Consider the following 15,344-nt stretch of genomic DNA (forward strand, 5'->3'; position numbering starts at 1 on the left):
TTATATTATATTCATTTTATGTTTAATTATTTATTAAAATATATGATAAAATATAATAATCTACACATCTAATCACACATATACATAAATATAATTTATACTTCTAATAAATATTTTATATTAGTAATATTTTTTTATTTATAGCATTTATTATATTAATTATTTGTTTAATTATATTATAGTTTATAATTATTTTAATTAATTATTCATATTATTAGGATGAAAAAAAAAAGGGGGGTGGGGGCTGAATTTGGAAATTATACAAGCTGGACTCAACCTTCTGTTGTCCGCAATGTGACCGAGTATGTAAATTTACTGCTTGATCACAACCTGAACAGAAAGTCGGACTGTTCTTTACCTGGATTATCTTACTGACAAATTTAATTGTTAAAAATACAATTCTGTAATAATTTACTCATCCTCAATAATCCATACTTCCAGTAATAACATGTTTTGTTGCCAAATACAACATGTGAAGTAATGCAAATTGATGTGAGAGCTTCGTCGGAGGGAAAGAATTTCAGTGAACAACCTTTGTGTTTATTAAAAGAAAGTCAAACGGATTTGTAACAACTTGTGGTTGAGTAAAACATGACATCATTTTCATTTTTGGGTGAACTATCACTTTAAATGTATGCATTTTGTCACGCAACATTGGTCAAAACTAAAAAAATCTTTGTTTCTGTGCAAATCAGAGTAAATTTTTTGTGTAACTGAGGTGATTGTTAAATATTATGTTTATAACAGTGTGTGTCAGTGAGATTCTTACTTGAGTGAGAGGGAGAAGTCATTCTTACTGGTCTCACTGTTTCTCACGAGATAACTGGCCTCTTTACATAACCTAAGCACAGATTCTGCGTCAGTCCGGCTAATCGCACCATGATACCAGCTGCGAATGAGCGAGAAAGAGACAGTGAGAGAAAAAGTGAGCATCAAACAAAATTCAAACTTTTAGAAATCACATTTCTCAGTTTTGTGCAACTAGAAAATGGGTTGAATAAACTCACAACTGGCTCTCCAGGGGCATGGATGGGTCTATGCGCTCGCCAACGGTGGGTGTGCTGTGATCCAGTGAGCTCATCTTTGTGTTGACCAGGCAACCGCTGGAGTGACGCTGGAGTGGGCGGGATTTCACCTCTATAGTGGGTGACATTCTGGACTTTTCCACACCATCAAACTGCACTGTAACAAGAGAGAAACAGCAAATATTGTAATAATAATACTGACAGTATAAAACAAAAGTTTATTACAAAGCTCTCTGGAATACTCAATTCTGATTGGTCAACTTCAGTGTAATGTAGTCAAATATTTTTGTATACTGGCCACTAAAATTTATTTTTGACCAATCAGAATCGATGTTTCCTCAGTAGCTGTGCTAAAATCACTCTGTGGTGTCTTATTACAAAATAAAAAATTCATAAAATGTTTACATTTTTTTAATGTCCATTTAAAGGAGACTTATTATGCCCCTTTTTACAAGATGTAATATAAGTCTCAGGTGTCCCCAGAATGTGTCTGTGAAGTTTGAGCTCAAAATCCCCCACGGTTAAAGTATTATACTATGTTATAAATGCCTCTTCTAAACGCTGTTTTCATGTGTGTCTCTTTAAATGCAAATGAGCTGCTGCTCACCACCCCTGACATAGATCTGGTCTCTGTGAATACAATCAGAGACAATGGTAACTTTAGCTGCATTAGCCGTGGAATAAGCTAAGAAGCACATTCGGAAAGGCGATTTGCAAACATTCACAAAATATAGAGTACAATACTTATATCTTTAGGATATAAAGCTGGAACACGAACAGTTGGTCCACCAGGAGTTGGTGAACTGATCCATGTTTGAGAATCACATTTTTTGAAAACCCTGCTTTATATTGACACTCATTCACAAAGCAGTCCGGTATAAAACTGCACAAACATAAAACACATTTTTGTATGTAAACAGAACTTGTCCACTGCGTCTTCAGTGGCTCTGATGCCGGGAGTACATGAAGACTCTTCTGTTCACTTTTACAGCCAACAACAGAACACTTATGACGCTTACAAAGCTGAGACATTATTCTTCTCACTATATCTTCTCCAGCATGGAAACAAATGGTGGACTGTGTGTAGATCACTCAGGGAAGGATCTATGATAACAGGGTGGAGTCAGTCACCAGTTGTGGGCGAGGCCTGCTCTAACGTGATGTCACGGTAGAGCAGAAACGAAAAGCATTAATTTTGACACACTGTTTTTGATTAATAGAAATATAAGAAAGAGGAGTGGGTGGCCTTTTAATATTGCAGGATGGTTGTGTACACACACTGCCGACTCACATTTATGTACAAACACCATGTAAAAGGGAATTTTGCATAATAGGTCCCCTTTAAATAATTTGTTAAGTAGCCAAATAAATATCAGGGTTCCCACAATTTTTGACCAGTGAATTTCCAAAATGTTTATGACTTTTCATGACAGTCATTGGTGATTACTGGATAATATTTAGACTTATTTGCTAATGAATCATTCAGACCGATTCGTGAATCAGTTCGGATGATTCATTCAAACTGAACTAACTAAATATAATGATTCACTCACAAATCTCACTATGGATTGTTTTGGAAGTTTTACTCTACACAAGTAATTTCTAGAAAACGAAATACTTTAGAGCAGGGGCTAGAAAATGTATATTCAATATATACATTTCTATGGTTTTTCAATTACTTTTAAGATTGTATTAATTTCCATACATTTTCCATAGGTGTCATCTGTGTTGTCAAAAATAAGGAAAATGATAAAACCCATGCATGACCTGTGTACTGAAATTTCTCAAGCTTGTCACTGCTCTTCTGAAGTAGATTTGAAGAGATCTCCCAGCATGACCTTGTAGCAATCCATACATTGAGCTTTGTTTTTTACTGAATAGAGACTCCCTCTTGGCCGTAACTCAATCGAATGAAGTATAAATGAAAGCCTAAGGGATTGAAGCTCATTCTCCATGAAAGAATTGCATCTCCCGTTAAAAGCACCACCACAAAAATATTAATGTTTGTAGTCGCCCCGCTAATCTACTAGCCAGTTGTTAGACGACTAGTCCATTAGTCAACCATCCTGGATCGCTTCTAGTTGAAGCATGGAGGGTGTTTCCTAGCAACAGGATAGGTTAAAACCCAAATTTCTGTCCAAGAAATAAACAGATTTATGTACGAGAAACATGGGAACAGATGGAAACAGATGACTGAACAAACACTGTTATCAGTCAGTGCTGGTGTGAGAACTCTGAACAGCTGTACACTGCTGCTGCTGTATCACAACATGATTGTCCAACTGCTGCAGATCTGAGAAGGGTTGTGTTGGAAGGCAAACTTGATTTATTTTATTTATTAGTGATAGACCTAGCAGGCCAATTTATCAAATGATATTAGGCTACATTTGGCCTTCATCAGCCAATAACAGTGCATGCTTGGCCAGTTAACAAAAATGGTCGTTCCTGTTTATGTGTTGTTTCAAAATAAACAGCCTTGTCCATAGATGACACACATTTTTTCAAATATGTTTGAATGATGTCAGCTATATTGAGTACATCTTATTTACTATGATAAAATATGCCATCAACTACATTTAGGTTGTGGAGCTGCTTGTAATTACACATATTTACTGCAAATATCAATACAGTGGTTTCGGCACTTAAACCTCACTTTTTTTATTTATATACTTTACTTAGGGCATGCTCACACTAATACAATTTCCTTTGAAAACACATATTTTTCTCTACGTTTTGGCCTTCTGTCCACACTGTGATGCCATTTTTGACAGCGAAAATAGAGCTTTACGAAAACCTTCTCTTAAGTGGACAAATTTGAAAACGCTGTCTTCGCATTGTAGTGTGGACAGGGGAAAGTGAGCTATCTGAAAATGACATATGTATTGTGACTCACTCATGTGATCCATCCAACCCAAAACAATCAAGATTCTGGCCCAAGTTGTAGTGATGTTTTTCTGCCTGCTATTCACTTTGATAGCGTTGTTAAAGATAAATGTTACTTTGTACAACTTTCACATTGCATTACTTCAAAGGTGGAATTGCTGTCCAGGCATGGAACATGAGGACAATTGCATTGCATTTCAGGAACAGCAATTTTTGATGTTTCGTGTGCAGAAATGTTTTCATACGTTGTAGTACAGACAAGCAACTTTTGGAAAACACTTCAAACACCATTTTCAAATGTATCCAGATAAATGTGAATGTAGACAAAAAATATATAAGTAAGTACCATTCATAAACAAGTGACGCTAGAACTTTCTCAGAACTAAAATGTTTCAACTATATTCAGTAATTCAATTTTTATCAACTGGTTTAAAATATAATTTTTTTGCATGCACGTGTTCACACAGGTGTTCTAGCAGAGTAGCCACAGACGTATGGAAATGTTAAACTTAGTGGAACATCTCCAAACCAGAACCATTCCAAATACTTTAAATGTCAAAAACCTAACAAATGTATTTTGGTAAAATGTTTGTCCTTGTGCTATCTTTCCTTAAAATTGGTGTCACTTGTTTTCATATTTTCTTATCCAATGCAAATACATTTATACGTTTCGAAGTGTAGATTAAGCATGCAAATATTTTTGGGGGCAATCTATACAGCTATATACAAAGTATATTAAATATACAGACACTAACACTTTAAAGTAAGGTTCTATTAGTTAGCATTAGTTAAAAACATTAGTTAACACGAACTAAAAATGAACAATACTTTCAAAGCATTTATTAATCTTGGTTAATGTTAATTTCAACATATAGTAATACATTTTTAAAATTAAAAGTTTTGTTAGTTAACATTAGTTTATGCACCATGAACTAACATGAACTAACAATGAACAATTGTAATTGTATTAACAAACATTAATAAATGCTGTACAAAATATATTGTACATATTATTTTTACAATATTATTATATATTGTAAATATAATTTGTAAGTTCATGATACTTAATGCATTAAATAATGTTAACAAATGGAAACTTATTGTAATGTGTTAAAGTACCATAGTGACCAGTAGCTCTCGAAATTAACAAAAAAATAAAAATAAATAGTAGAAAATAAAGCAAATTGTGGACCATCCCCATGTGTGTGTCCTCAGAGAAGCTGCTGCTCTTTTCTCAGGTCAAAAGGGTCTTTAGAGTGAGTTCAGAGGTCAGAAAGGTCACAGGATGTAGCTGTAGTGAGAGAGCTCACGTTTCTGATGGATGAATCTAAGGCCTTGGGTGTCTGTGACCAGATTCACTACATACAGCTCAGACTTTCAGACTTACACATTGTGTCACATTTCACAGACAGACAGACAGAGTCTGTATCTACATAACTAAACGTATGCTCATTATCACTATTATTGGAATATTGGCACATTTATTCTTATTCTTCATCTTCATTCTTCGTTTATCTTTCTAAAACTTCAATTCAATAAATTCTCTTCATTAATGTATTCCTTTTAATCTGATTTTAATTGCTACTTTCTTAATTTACTCTGCATAACTTCACTTTTTTAACTGTATTTTAATTTTATTTTGCACTACTAAAAGGCCCTACTTAATTCTATTTGTTAATACGTTATCGTTTATTTGTACAGTTGTTATGTTACTTTATTGTACGCAGCTGCAACACTTTGTAAAATTCTTCTCTTTCTCTCTCTTAATATGAAAGTGTAATTACAGTGAATGAACACTCTGATCTCTGACTCACTGGCTCTTTACAGCACAAAAGATCAATTAAGCAGCATCTCTCCTAACAGAGCAGCAGGGTGAGGTTCTGCTTACAGTAAAACATACAAAAGATGGAAGCACTCAGCATATGAAGGTGTTCACATCATGACAATGTGCTGAGCATAGACTGTATATCTTCTTTGAAGTCAAACAGCAAGACAACTAGAACAAGGACATATTACAAGCTGGGAAATTACGTTTTGAAATGTATTGTTTTTGAACCATCCACTAGGAGCCAGTATGACTATCAACAAATACCAATATTGCAGAACCACCCTGCTTATAAAACCAACAATATTTTACAAGCAAATGTCTGGTGTTTTTTTTAAAGAACACTAACTTGCAACTGTGGCTTACATTTTAAGTTAACTTTTTTGAAAGGTTGAGAATCTTTTCAGTACCATGGTACTTTTTATATTTACTATGGTACTGAATGATTATCATTCACATACCATGGTATTTACCAAAGGTACAAAACCACGGTACTCTTACATGACACACCTACTCAAATGCATGCACACACAATACATTTTCACATTCAAAACATGAAGTTATATTGCCTTATAGGTTTAATTCAGCATGCATCAAAATGCATAAAATGAGTAGTAATAATCCTCAAATAGATACAACAGCTTAAATTAAAATAATGCTTTATGATCATGCAATAACAACATTGAAGTAGACCTGAAAATCTCATTATGTGTGCCAATGATGCCACTGAAATTCATTTCTATCCAGTTTGAGTGATGTTTGTGTGTGTGTGCGCGCACTTGCATATTGCATGAGTGAGAGATGAAATATCATAATTGTTGTTTACTGTTTGGCATATACTGTATGTCTGTGGAGAAATGGTCTGTTACCATGGAAACCCACCATGCAAAGGTACTTTCCTTCACTCAACCCTATTATAACTGTCAAAACACAATATGAGAAATCTTTAGGAACCAAGATGTGTGTGCATGAGTGATTATGTCTGCTTGAAATATTCAGATATTTTTCCCCATTCTGATGGTTGATGTGAACATCAACTAAAGCTTCTGATCCGTATCTGCATGATTTTATGCATTGCACTGCTACCACAAGATTGGCTGATTAGATAAATGTATGAAAATGTACAGTTGAAGTCAGAAGATTACAAACACTTATTAGCAAACTATAGATTTGGCAAGTTATTTAGGACATCTACTTTGTACATGAGATGAGTCATTTTCCCTACAATTGTTTAAAGGCAAATTTTTTTAACTTTTAATTGACTATATCACAATTCCAGTGGGTAAGAAGTTTACATACACTAAGCTAACTGTTTAAGCAGCTTGGAAAATTCCAAGCCTTTAGACAATTAGCTTCTGATAGGAGGTGTACCTGTGGATGTATTTTAAGGCCTACCTTCAAACTCAGTGCCTCTTTGCTTGACAACAAGGGAAATCAAAAGCAACACATGACGCATAAGACCAATGCTTTGGCAACGTCACCGCTTATGTCAAACATGGAAGTGGTGGCAAAAACCAAGCGCTAATAAGCCAATTTTTTATTGGATTACTTTGTTGAAAAATTATTCAGAGGGCTCTAAATCACTGGTGTGGCTTCAAGATCATCAACAGACCTGACTGAACTGAGATCATTTCAACTCACAAATTCGCAGCATAAATGTATAGCGCACATGATTACATGTTTGTTATTAACTCATATCATTATAGTAATTGTATTGGTAAGAATGTGTTTTAATTTATGGTTTTGTGTCATAATTTTGTTTAATCATCTAATCTGTCAAATCTAACACAGCAGTCAGCGGGCTTTCTGCCACCACTTACTGCACATGCGCTGACATTTTGTAAATAAGAGGATAGACCTTATTCACAGTAGCACCATGTTTGATTTTTAATGGGAATGGAAATGAGGCTGTGAGGGATAGACTTACCATTTCTTCAATGGCATGCACGGTGTAAATCTGTAAAAAGCTCCAATATCCCAACTGATTTTCCACAACTCATGTTTTTTGTCTACTGAGTGTACTTGAAAATATATATTTTTCAATGTTTGTACACGGAATGATCCAAGAACACTTTAAACTGCAGTAAAGCTCATCGAAGCGACTATATGTCTATCCCACACAGCCTTGTAGTCATTGTCATTAAAAATCAAAGATACCGCAGCTGTGAATAAGGCATATGCTGAGTAACATTTATATATTTTTTCTTGGCAGATACCTTTAACAAATACTTTAACAGGTAGTTAAAGGGTAGTTCATTTAAAATTTACATTTCTGTCATCACTGCTCACCCTTAAGTCTGAATGATTTTTTCTCTGCCTTGGAACATAAAAGGAGATGTTTTGCAGAAATGCTGTGCTCTGTGGTCTGAATAACTTGCTGCATCATGCAGGCTGCTCTGTCTTGTCTGTCCGTGCGCTGTCATTGTCATCTTTGCTCTGCTAAGTTTTTACTGCGTGAGAAAAGGGAAGTGTGGCATGAGAGCCTGAGAACAGTGTCAATTGCGTTGGCAGCCCTAGATCTAGAGAGATGGAGATGTGAGATATAACAGGTATAAATCTGCAGCTGAGTAGTTCTGTTAGCTTTACAATTATTGTCATATGTAGTGTAGAATAAGGAAGCGCAACAATTTGAAAGGCGTCAAACGACCGCTCCAACCTTGCGCGCTTGCAAATTGTAACGTTGACCACTTTGTCGATTATAAGCAGGCACGATAGTGTTAGAGATGCAAAATAATGCCATTTGCATTTCGGATTAACAGGTTTATGAAGGTTTATCCATGTGTAACATCGTAAATTCAGTAAGAATGTGAGAGAGAGAGAGATGATTTTGACTCAGGGCTGGACTGGTAATCTGGAATACTGGGCATTTTCCCGGTGGGCCGACGCACTTTGGGGCCGATCAGGGGCGGAATGACCATCGGGAGAACCGAGCGGGCTGGCCGTGAAATGTGCCGTATGGGGCACGATAAGCAAAAATGAGCCGCCGCGTTATGCGGAACGGACCACAAAACGGCGCCGCTATATGCAGAAAAGGACAGCCAAAATGTAATACCTCAGCAAACAAAATGTAAGACTTCTTGTATTTTTTTAAAGATATTTAAGACTTTTTAAGGCCTTTAATTTTAATAAGTAACTTTTTAAGGACCCGCGGATACCTTGTCAAGTGAAAGGCAGTTTACGCTTACATCTCTCTACAAAAATTATGTGACCCTCTGAGACAACACTGCCTGTTACCCCTACATGACCCTCAGCATCTGTCTCAAAACCAAAAGCTCTAATTACACTCATGAACCGAAGAACATGGCTGTAACCTTGACGACGGCATGTCCAATCATCATTCAGCTCCACGCTTTGAAGCAGTTATGTATCTGTTCACGCTTTGTCCAAAGAGGTCAAGTAACATCAATGTTTCACTATGAGGTAGAAGGACATGTACTTTGGCACACAGACTTCGTCTGACCTTTTAATGTCTAATAGACTAAACATTCAGCCTGGTAAAACCATTTACCTGCACTTCCGGTGTGGTTTAGAGGTCACTTTCTCTCTCGCTCTCTCTCTCTCTTGCTCTCTCTCAAAATGTATCTGTCAGTCTCTTTCATTGTCTAACCATTCATTTCAGAGAACTATTTTCTATTTCTCCTTTTTCTCTCTTTCAGAAACTTAAAATGAAATACACCCAAAATAGACAAACAACTTGCCAAACAAAAATAAAAGCACAGTTTTCTAACTAAAGCTTGTAGGAGAATGACTGGCAGGCCTCTCCACACTGTATCCAAAGTGAAAGCTATGTTTAAAGGGGTGTTCACACATACAGGAACTAACAGCAAAGTCATTCATTTTCAAAGAAAGTTGGCAATTTCTGGTTATATGAGCGTGGGCTTGTCCAGCAATGCAACACAATTAAAAAAAAAAAATGTAACTTCAGGAAATACGGATTGTATGTTGAGCCATTTCACTGTTTAATAAGATTTGACTCTGCCCAGATGCATTAATATCTTAAAATGGAAAACTGTATTAGAAACTGTTGGAATTCCAAGTGAGGTTGATTTATGCATTGATTTTTCATCTCATCCATTCTGCACTGTTGCAATTTACAATATATACAAACAGGGCTGACCAAATTGATGCCCTACACTCAAGTGATATGAGCACGAAGCCATCATCTGTGTTCCGCAACTGCTTTCGGGTCCTTGAATAACGTATAACGTGCGAGTAAGGGCAGCCGGTGGACTTTCTGGTGGCCTCCTAGGGTAAGAAGGTGCCCTACGCAGACTGCATAGTCTACTTATAGGGAGCGGAGGTACTGTATACAAATGCTTTCCCCTTCAGACTGGATTTTTAGCTGCAATCAAACTTCCTTGTCAAATAAGAATGACTCATGATAATAATGAATCTTCTTTTCTTTTTTTTTTTTACCTTAAATACATCCCATTTGTGATTAGATTAAACAAAATAAAAAACATAAAAAACATTGAAATCTTTGCAGGCCACCATTTAATAATGTAAGGAAAAAGAAAGAAGGAAAGAAAGAAAGAAAGAATATTTTTAATAAGGGATTTTATAATATAACTTTCCAGGTGCCTTACTATCTTTCTACTTTCTTTACGCTTAGCCCAAAATGCTAAAAAGATAATAGAAATCTAAAAATCCTGGATTTTTTTTTTAGCTTCAGGTGAATATATATTTTACTGATTTAATAAAGCCAAAGATATTTATAAAAAAATATCTAGAGTGCACTAGATAATGAACCTGAACAAAACAAGAAAAAAAAACAAAAACGTGGTGTATGTGACAAGAGCAACAAGAATCCCTTTATCAGATCAAACTGTCAGTCAGAGGTTTGAAGGATGGATGAGGTAACCACCTACTGGAGCCATCTATCATCTCAGAACAAAGAGAGAAACAAATAACACAGGGATCACATTCAGGTGAAGTTTAGATAGAACAAGAGAAAGAGAAGCAAACTCAAAGCAATTTGGTGTAAATTCAAATACGCAACTTCAACCTGGGCATAAGGATTGGTGCACTCTAATATGGGCTTGCATAAGGGAAGGCCAACGCCTTGCTGTCCTGTCAGCCAGTGACTTAACAGACAGTATTAATGCTTACAATGCACCATAATGTTATATTTGATGATCTAAGAAATTCAAATGTGCATATCCAAGCATTTAATGACTTCAATACATATTTTACTGTAGATATAGATACATACATTTATGAAAACATTTAAATTTCTACACCTTTGACCAACAAATACCAATGACTTTACCATGACTGTTCCAGTCATTCATGATTACTGGATAAGGATTTAAAAACAATTCTAGATTTTGATTTTAAGTCTTGAAAAAGTAATGGAAATTATCTAAATCTTAAACCGTTTCTTTTTGTGACTAAATTCAAGAACTTAGTCGCAAAAAAAATCTGTTTAAGATTTAGTTATTTTGTGACTTTTTCAAGCCTTAAAATCACAATTTTAAATTACCTAATATTTTAAGGTTTCTTTGACCCTGTATAAATACAATGACTAAATATATTCACACATTTTATTCTCTGAACCAACCGGCTAGCCTTACCATAATGCTAAAGTTCACATTATGCCACATTTAAGTCTGGTATGTTGTTGACCGATATTATTAATATTGGGGTGGACTGCCCCCACTTAGAAAAATAAACTAATAATATTTAAAAGCAATATAATGCTTTATTAACATTTTACAAACAAAGCCTTCCACAATATAAAGCCAATGCACTAAAACAGCACCAATTCAAGTAACATTAAACATTTCCCAAAGTCAAAGTGGGAGTTTGACTAATTGAAAGAACTAGTCCCCAAATAGGTTGCATATTTATTTTTATACACACTTTGTAATCATACTTAATCAAACTACACAATGATCAATCTAAAACTTTATAGATTTTAGTTACATTTTTTGTTAATGCATGATTTCCTGTAAAGCTGCTTTGAAACGATGTGTGCTGTGAAAAGCGCTATACAAATAAAAATGACTTGACTTGCCAACGTCGTGCACCACTTTAAACTAATCATGAAAAGCATGTGCAAACAAAAACATCTCATTCTGCATTTTGGTAATAGTTAAGATTTGGTGTGCTTCTGTGGTAATTAAAACGTACCTTACAAAGGCTGAAAAATACTTAATATCTGTCAAGTCCCATCTGTGTATGTTTTGTATATCAAATAGTGTTAAAAGATCCTTTTTCCATCATTTTATCACTGACAGGGAAGGAAGAGAGCATTTTATTTACTGAGATAACCTCTCTTGCTCAATCATAGATGAAGTTACTGTTTACAAACAAATGCTCCGCCTCTTGCAGGTTCTTTTGGTAGCCCAGAAAAGAACTGTGCTTCACTGAAATTGTGCTGAAACTGCCCAAAAGGTGTTGTTTGTGGGGTTGAAACACCTTGTTTCTCACAGATTATTGGAGATTAGTGCTAAAATGTGTAAAAAATTAGTGCTTTAAATTTCCACCAGATTGTTACATCAGGAAAAACTCAGGCTTTTAGGTAAATGATGATATTTTACAAGTCACAGTCATACTTATAGTTTCTGCTCTATTAGACACAGTTGACCCGCAGCAGCTGTTGGTGGATATCATTTATTTATTTATTTTACAAAGAATTCATGCAAACAGCTGCTTTTAATTTCCAAAGTGCTGTAGCTGTGACAGATATGAGGTCAAATTATGATCTAACGATGATCTTATATGATCAAGACCACCATATATGATATAACAGGAGGAATGGGACCCTTCTCCACCACCACAGTACATGGACTGCTGTTTGTGAAAGGATAAGTGAATAAAATTTTGTAATGCAAAAAAAATTTCTTTGCATTTATTTTGAATGGATTAAGTCATAATGTTCATTCGAAAACAGCTGCTGTTAAATTTTCATATGGAATATGATCATACTGAAGTAAAATATTATTTATTGTAAGTGGGTTAATAAATTAAGCAGTTAAGACACATATTGTATGTCTGATGGTAGTATGCATATACAGGTGAAACTCGAAAAATTAGAATATCGTGCAAAAGTTCATTAATTTCAGTAATTCAAATTAAAAGGTGAAACTAATATATTATATAGACTCATTACAAGCAAAGTAAAATATTTCAAGCCTTTATTTGATATTAATTTTGATGATTATGGCTTACAGCTTATGAAAACCCCAAATTCAGAATCTCAGAAAATTAGAATATTGTGAAAAGGTTCAGTATTGTAGGCTCAAAGTGTCACACTCTAATCAGCTAAACACCTGCAAAGGGTTCCTGAGCCTTTAAATGGTCTCTCAGTCTGGTTCAGTTGAATTCACAATCATGGGGAAGACTGCTGACCTGACAGTTGTGCAGAAAACCATCATTGACACCCTCCACAAGGAGGGAAAGCCTCAAAAGGTAATTGCAAAAGAAGTTGGATGTTCTCAAAGTGCTGTATCAAAGCACATTAATAGAAAGTTAAGTGGAAGGGAAAAGTGTGGAAGAAAAAGGTGCACAAGCAGCAGGGATGACCGTAGCCTGGAGAGGATTGTCAGGAAATGGCCATTCAAATGTGTGGGGGAGCTTCACAAGGAGTGGACAAAGGCTGGAGTTACTGCATCAAGAGCCACCACACACAGACGGGTCCTGGACATGGGCTTCAAATGTCAAACGTCTTACCTGGGCTAAAGAAAAAAAGAACTGGTCTATTGCTCAGTGGTCCAAAGTCCTCTTTTCTGATGAGAGCAAATTTTGCATCTCATTTGGAAACCAAGGTCCCAGAGTCTGGAGGAAGAATGGAGAGGCACACAATCCAAGATGCTTGAAGTCCAGTGTGAAGTTTCCACAGTCTGTGTTGGTTTGGGGAGCCATGTCATCGGCTGGTGTTGGTCCACTGTGCTTTATTAAGTCCAGAGTCAACGCAGCCATCTACCGGGACATTTTAGAGCACTTCATGCTTCCTTCAGCAGACAAGCTTTATGGAGATGCTGACTTCATTTTCCAGCAGGACTTGGCACCTGCCCACACTGCCAAAAGTACCAAAACCTGGTTCAATGACCATGGTATTACTGTGCTTGATTGGCCAGCAAACTCGCTTGACCTGAACCCCATAGAGAATCTATGGGGCATTGCCAAGAGAAAGATGAGAGACATGAGACCAAACAATGCAGAAGAGCTGAAGGCCGCTATTGAAGCATCTTGGTCTTCCATAACACCTCAGCAGTGCCACAGGCTGATAGCATCCATGCCACGCCGCATTGAGGCAGTAATTAATGCAAAAGGGACCCAAACCAAGTACTGAGTACATATGCATGATTATACTTTTCAGAGGGCCGACGTTTCTGTATTTAAAATCCTTTTTTTTTATTGATTTCATGTAATATTCAAATTTTCTGAGATTCTGAATTTGGGGTTTTCATAAGCTGTAAGCCATAATCATCAAAATTATATCAAATAAAGGCTTGAAATATCTTACTTTGCTTGTAATGAGTCTATATAATATATTAGTTTCACCTTTTAAGTTGAATTACTGAAATTAATGAACTTTTGCACGATATTCTAATTTTTCGAGTTTCACCTGTATAAGTACCCAAATACTTAGGCTTTAGAAGTGTGTTAAAGGTGTGTGGATGTGTATTCATCAACCTGTTACATGTCTGACATAATCCAGTCCCACCAAGATTTCGTGGCACTTTTTCCTGATTTTTGCGGTCCAAAATGACTGAATTTGTTGCAGCTTTTCTCAAATTTTGCGGTATGTTTTTTTTTTTTTGCAGTGAAAACTCACAAATCGTCATTATATACCTCAGTAATTTTGTTAATTACATTGTAAATGCAACTACATGTAAATATTTTAGCGCACAATAACTTTTAATAAAGCTAGCAAGCAAAAAAAGAAAAAAAAAACTGAATTACACACAAAAATACCATATATTTAGGTGAAAACTGTGGGTGTTGGAAGACTCTTAATTTCTGCCTCAGACAATTCAATAAAACTTATTTACCACTCTTGCTAAATATGCACAAAAGCTGTGAAAATATCTAATGAAGTAAAACAATTGAAACGGGAAATATCTCATTATTAAATAAATATTATTCTCTAAAACACATTGGGCATAGTTATTGGCACCCTTTTATTCAATACTTTTTGCAACCTCCCTTTGCCAAGATAACAGCTCTGAGTATTCTCTTATAATGCCTAATGAGGTTGGAGAACACATGGTAAGGGATCTGAGACCATTCCTCCATACAGAATCACTACAGTTCCTTCAAACTCCGAGGTCCATATTGATGGAATCTCCTCTTCAATTCACCCCACACATTTTCTATGGGGTTCAGGTCAGGTGACTGGGATGGCCATGGCAGTACCCGGAATTTGTGGTCAGTGAACCATTTTTGTGTTGATTTTGATGTTTGTTTTGGATCATTGTCCTTCTGGAATATCCAACCAGGGCCCATTGTGAGCTTTCTGGCAGAGGCAGTCGGGTTTTGATTTTTTTTATCTGTTGGCATTTGATGCCATGTATCCGAACAAGATATCCAGGACCTCTGGCAGAAAAACAGCCCTACAACATTCAAGATCCAGCACCACATTTAACCGTGGGCATCATGTACTT

General features: G+C 35.8%; 1 protein-coding gene across 3 annotated transcripts in view; it reads right to left on the reverse strand.

Moving 5' to 3' along the window:
* The window catches only part of LOC127661669 (SH2 domain-containing adapter protein F-like), a 193,981-nt gene that overhangs the window by 11,784 nt on the left and 166,853 nt on the right, over positions 1 to 15,344 (reverse strand). For all 3 annotated transcript variants that reach the window (XM_052152488.1, XM_052152486.1, XM_052152487.1), the window contains 2 exons: positions 1,008 to 1,182; positions 770 to 889 (listed from right to left, as the gene is read on the reverse strand). In XM_052152488.1, the coding sequence (XP_052008448.1) occupies positions 770 to 889; positions 1,008 to 1,182 (295 nt within the window). The remainder of the gene's footprint in view (positions 1 to 769; positions 890 to 1,007; positions 1,183 to 15,344) is intronic.

This window comes from Xyrauchen texanus, chromosome 21 (genome assembly GCF_025860055.1).
Source record: "Xyrauchen texanus isolate HMW12.3.18 chromosome 21, RBS_HiC_50CHRs, whole genome shotgun sequence".
Lineage (NCBI taxonomy): Eukaryota > Metazoa > Chordata > Actinopteri > Cypriniformes > Catostomidae > Xyrauchen > Xyrauchen texanus.